The sequence below is a fragment of the Monoraphidium neglectum genome (assembly GCF_000611645.1).
Source record: "Monoraphidium neglectum strain SAG 48.87 unplaced genomic scaffold scaffold05285, whole genome shotgun sequence".
In the NCBI taxonomy this organism is placed as follows: Eukaryota; Viridiplantae; Chlorophyta; class Chlorophyceae; order Sphaeropleales; family Selenastraceae; genus Monoraphidium; species Monoraphidium neglectum.
This window is the reverse complement of record NW_014008345.1, coordinates 320-3,368: the sequence shown is the minus strand read 5'-3', so window position 1 is coordinate 3,368 and position 3,049 is coordinate 320. Positions and strand designations below refer to the sequence as shown.

Here is a 3,049-nt window from a genome sequence, read left to right as displayed (position 1 = left end):
CTGGGGGCTCGGCGCCCGCGGCGGCCGCCGCCGCGGGGCCGACTGGCGTCGTCAGCATTCAAATCGAGGGCGATGCAGCGAAAGATGTGTCTGTCTCGGCAGCAGCTGGCGGCGCAGCCGAAGGCGGTGCTTCTGCAGTCGCGGGCGGGCCAGAGGCGTCAGAGGGCAGCTTTTTCTCCGCCGCCCGCGCCTGGCGCGTGGCGGCCGCGGCCGCGGCGGCCGCAGCGGCGGCGGCCGTGGCGGACGGCGCGGCGCGGATGGCGCCTGTGGCCCCAGTGATGGAGTGGTGGGCATCTCGGCCGCGGCGCGCTGGCGGGCGGCAGGCCGCGCCGCCTTCTAGGGATGGCAGCCTGGCGCACGGCATGTGGCGGCCGCGCGGCGGCGGCGGCGGCGGCAGCGGCGGAGGGCGGACGGCCGCGGCCGTCGCGGTGGGGGGAGACGGGCGCGCGAACGCGGGGCTGGCAGCGGCGGCGGGGGCGGCTCAGGGGCCGCCTGACAACAATTACTTTAGCCTCGGGCGCAGGTGGGGCGTGAGATTTCAATGTGATGTTACAGTGACGTCACAGTAATGTCTCTCACCTGCTCACCTCTGGTGGACCTAAATTACCTGGCGACCACAGCTTTTTCTAGATATCGCACTAAAACATCATGCCTTCCTGGCAAAGCCTCCGCGAAGTCCAATCGAGTGTGTTGCCTTGACTCCAACGGACCCTGGAGGACTATCCGCCCCCTCCCACACGCACACACGCACGCAGGCAAATACGCACGCACGCACACACGCATGCACGCACATATACACACAAACACACACAAACACACACACATCACAAAACCTCCCAACACCTCCCAAAACCCCCCCAGGATCTACTGCATCGAGGCCCCCCCTGGCCGCCCTGCCCTGGATGTCGACGTGGTCGACCTGACATGCCTGGCCACCAACGTGCCGGCCCACCGCCACAGCGTCCACGCACTCAACAGGGACGTGCTCTGGGACCTGCACAGTGAGCGGGGGCGGCGGATTGGCAGAGACGGCTGCTGCGGGGGCTGTTTGTATGGTGCTGCTTGCGGGGACTGTTGGGATGTGTGCGGCTGGGTTTGGAGGCGTTTGATTTGTTTCGGGACACCCTCAGGTTCATGACTACCTGCGCCTGTGCTTCAAGGGGCCATGGCCAAACTTGCAAACGGCTCAAACACCGCATCGATTTGGAACCGCGCAGGCTGGCCCTCATCTTCTCACACACGGCTACCAAAGCACCAGCTTCCCATGCGCACCTTCACACCCGCCATGCCCTCCGCGCCCCCCCCCATAGGCATCATCGCGGACGGGCGGCGCGCCGGGCAGCGCACGCGGCGGCTGGAGCGCATCGCGGGGAACGTGTACTCCTTCAAGACCTCCCCTGCGCACGTGCACGTTGACCTGCTTTGACCGTGCTTTGACCGAGCTTCGACCGAGCTTTGACCGAGCTTTGACCGAGCTTTGATCGTGATCGAGCAGTGTTGACTTTCACTGTGGGCGTCATACCGCACGAGTCACCCCACAGCTGCTATCGGGGCCGGGCAGGGGGAACAGCTAGCTGGGGGTCCTGGGGCCACAGAAAAACATGTTCAAATATCTGAACATGACTCAACAATAATCTTTGACTTGGCTGTTGTTGCCTGCAGCACGTGTATATCACAGGGCGCTTGAGCGGGCCGCCGGCTGGGGGCTGGGGCCCTGCCATTGAGCAGGCTCGGCCTTGCATGCACTTATGCTCGCCTGTGTTGGGCGGGTGTACGCTAGGGTCCCGTCAGGTTTGTTGGCCCGGTTCATTGCCGGGGGCGCTAAGTGCCAATTGTTCACCATGGCCATCAGCAATGTCACTTTCACATTCGGCTGCAGAGCATGTTCAGCCGGTGCAATGCGGCGGTGTGTGATGGTGCTGGCCGTGCTTCACAGCAGTTGACACACTCTTGACGCAACCCTGCAGGCCTTGGTTTGGCAGCTTCATGCCTTGCGGGTCGCGCAACGCTGATGATTTCTCCTTTTGCGTGGCGATTCATGATTTGATTGCAAGATTGTATCTTTGCATGAAGCTTGCCGCACTACGGCAACACAGGTAGTACCTTTGTCCGGCAGGCAGCGCAGCGGCTTACTAAGGCCGTCAACCACTTGTGCATCACGGGTCTAGAAACACGGCTGCTTAACAAGTGGCAGTGCTTCGCACGCTCTGTGGTGTGCCTTCATCGATCCCCTCTAGCGCCTGCAATGACAGGCAGCCACCAGAGCCCCTTCAAAACCTGGGGGTGATTACATGCCACACATTTTCTTGCCAGCCCAATCCCAATCCCAATCTGAAGTTATGGCAACTTCAAAGCCACTCGACTGCAAACGATTGCGCGCAATGCATATGCTGCAAGCGACTGGCACTGCCCGCTGCTTCGAAGCTGAGTAAAGTAGGTCTACTGATTCATAGCATTGGCTGGTCCAGATCCCCTAAGACTTGCCGCTTGCACGGTTGGTGAATAAGCCCCAGCCGACATGCCCACAAACACACGAATTTCTTGTGACTCGCCAGCGTCCACTCACAGAAGCAACCCCAGCGCCGCCGCAGCCGCCACGCCCCCGACAGCCAGCCGCACCGCCCCCGCTCCGCTCCGCACGGCCGGCGCCGCCGGCGACGCCGGCTGTCCCACACCGCTATTGTCGTCGCCGCGGCCGAGGGCGGCGGGCGCGCTTGACACTGCAGAGGGCACCGCAGAGGCTGCGCCGCCGCCGGGCGGGACGCTGCTGGTCGTGACACTGGAGCGCGACACGCCGCCGTTTGCGTCCCGGCATTCGATGTTGATCTGGGTGGGGGGTCCATTAACGCCAGCCGGGCTTACTGAGGCGACGCTAGGGGGCCCCTTGGGCGCGGGGACAAGAGACCAGCTGAGAAGCGTGAGTATCTAGGAGGCCAGTGCGTGCTGCGGCCATGACCTTGCTGACAAACGCTGGACAGGGGGTTGCACGCGCATGCACCCGCCGCTCAGGCGAAAAGCCTCTGGGAAAAAGCCTCTGGCCCACAGGTGC

The 3,049-nt window shown here is 63.4% G+C and overlaps 2 protein-coding genes across 2 annotated transcripts; one reads left to right on the top strand and one right to left on the bottom strand.

Moving 5' to 3' along the window:
• Positions 1-257: 257 nt before the first annotated feature.
• Positions 258-1,426, top strand: MNEG_15394 (hypothetical protein; the record flags this gene model as incomplete). Its single annotated transcript, XM_014036136.1, has 3 exons — positions 258-523; positions 862-1,001; positions 1,311-1,426. The coding sequence occupies 3 exons, from the start codon at positions 258-260 to the stop codon at positions 1,424-1,426; spliced, it is 522 nt and encodes a 173-aa protein (XP_013891590.1).
• A 1,136-nt stretch (positions 1,427-2,562) lies between these two features.
• MNEG_15393 (hypothetical protein) lies at positions 2,563-2,826 on the bottom strand (the record flags this gene model as incomplete). The annotated part of the gene is made up of 1 exon (XM_014036135.1): positions 2,563-2,826. A coding segment is annotated over one exon (264 nt), but the record flags the coding sequence as incomplete, so codon positions are not given.
• Between the last annotated feature and the right edge of the window lie 223 nt (positions 2,827-3,049).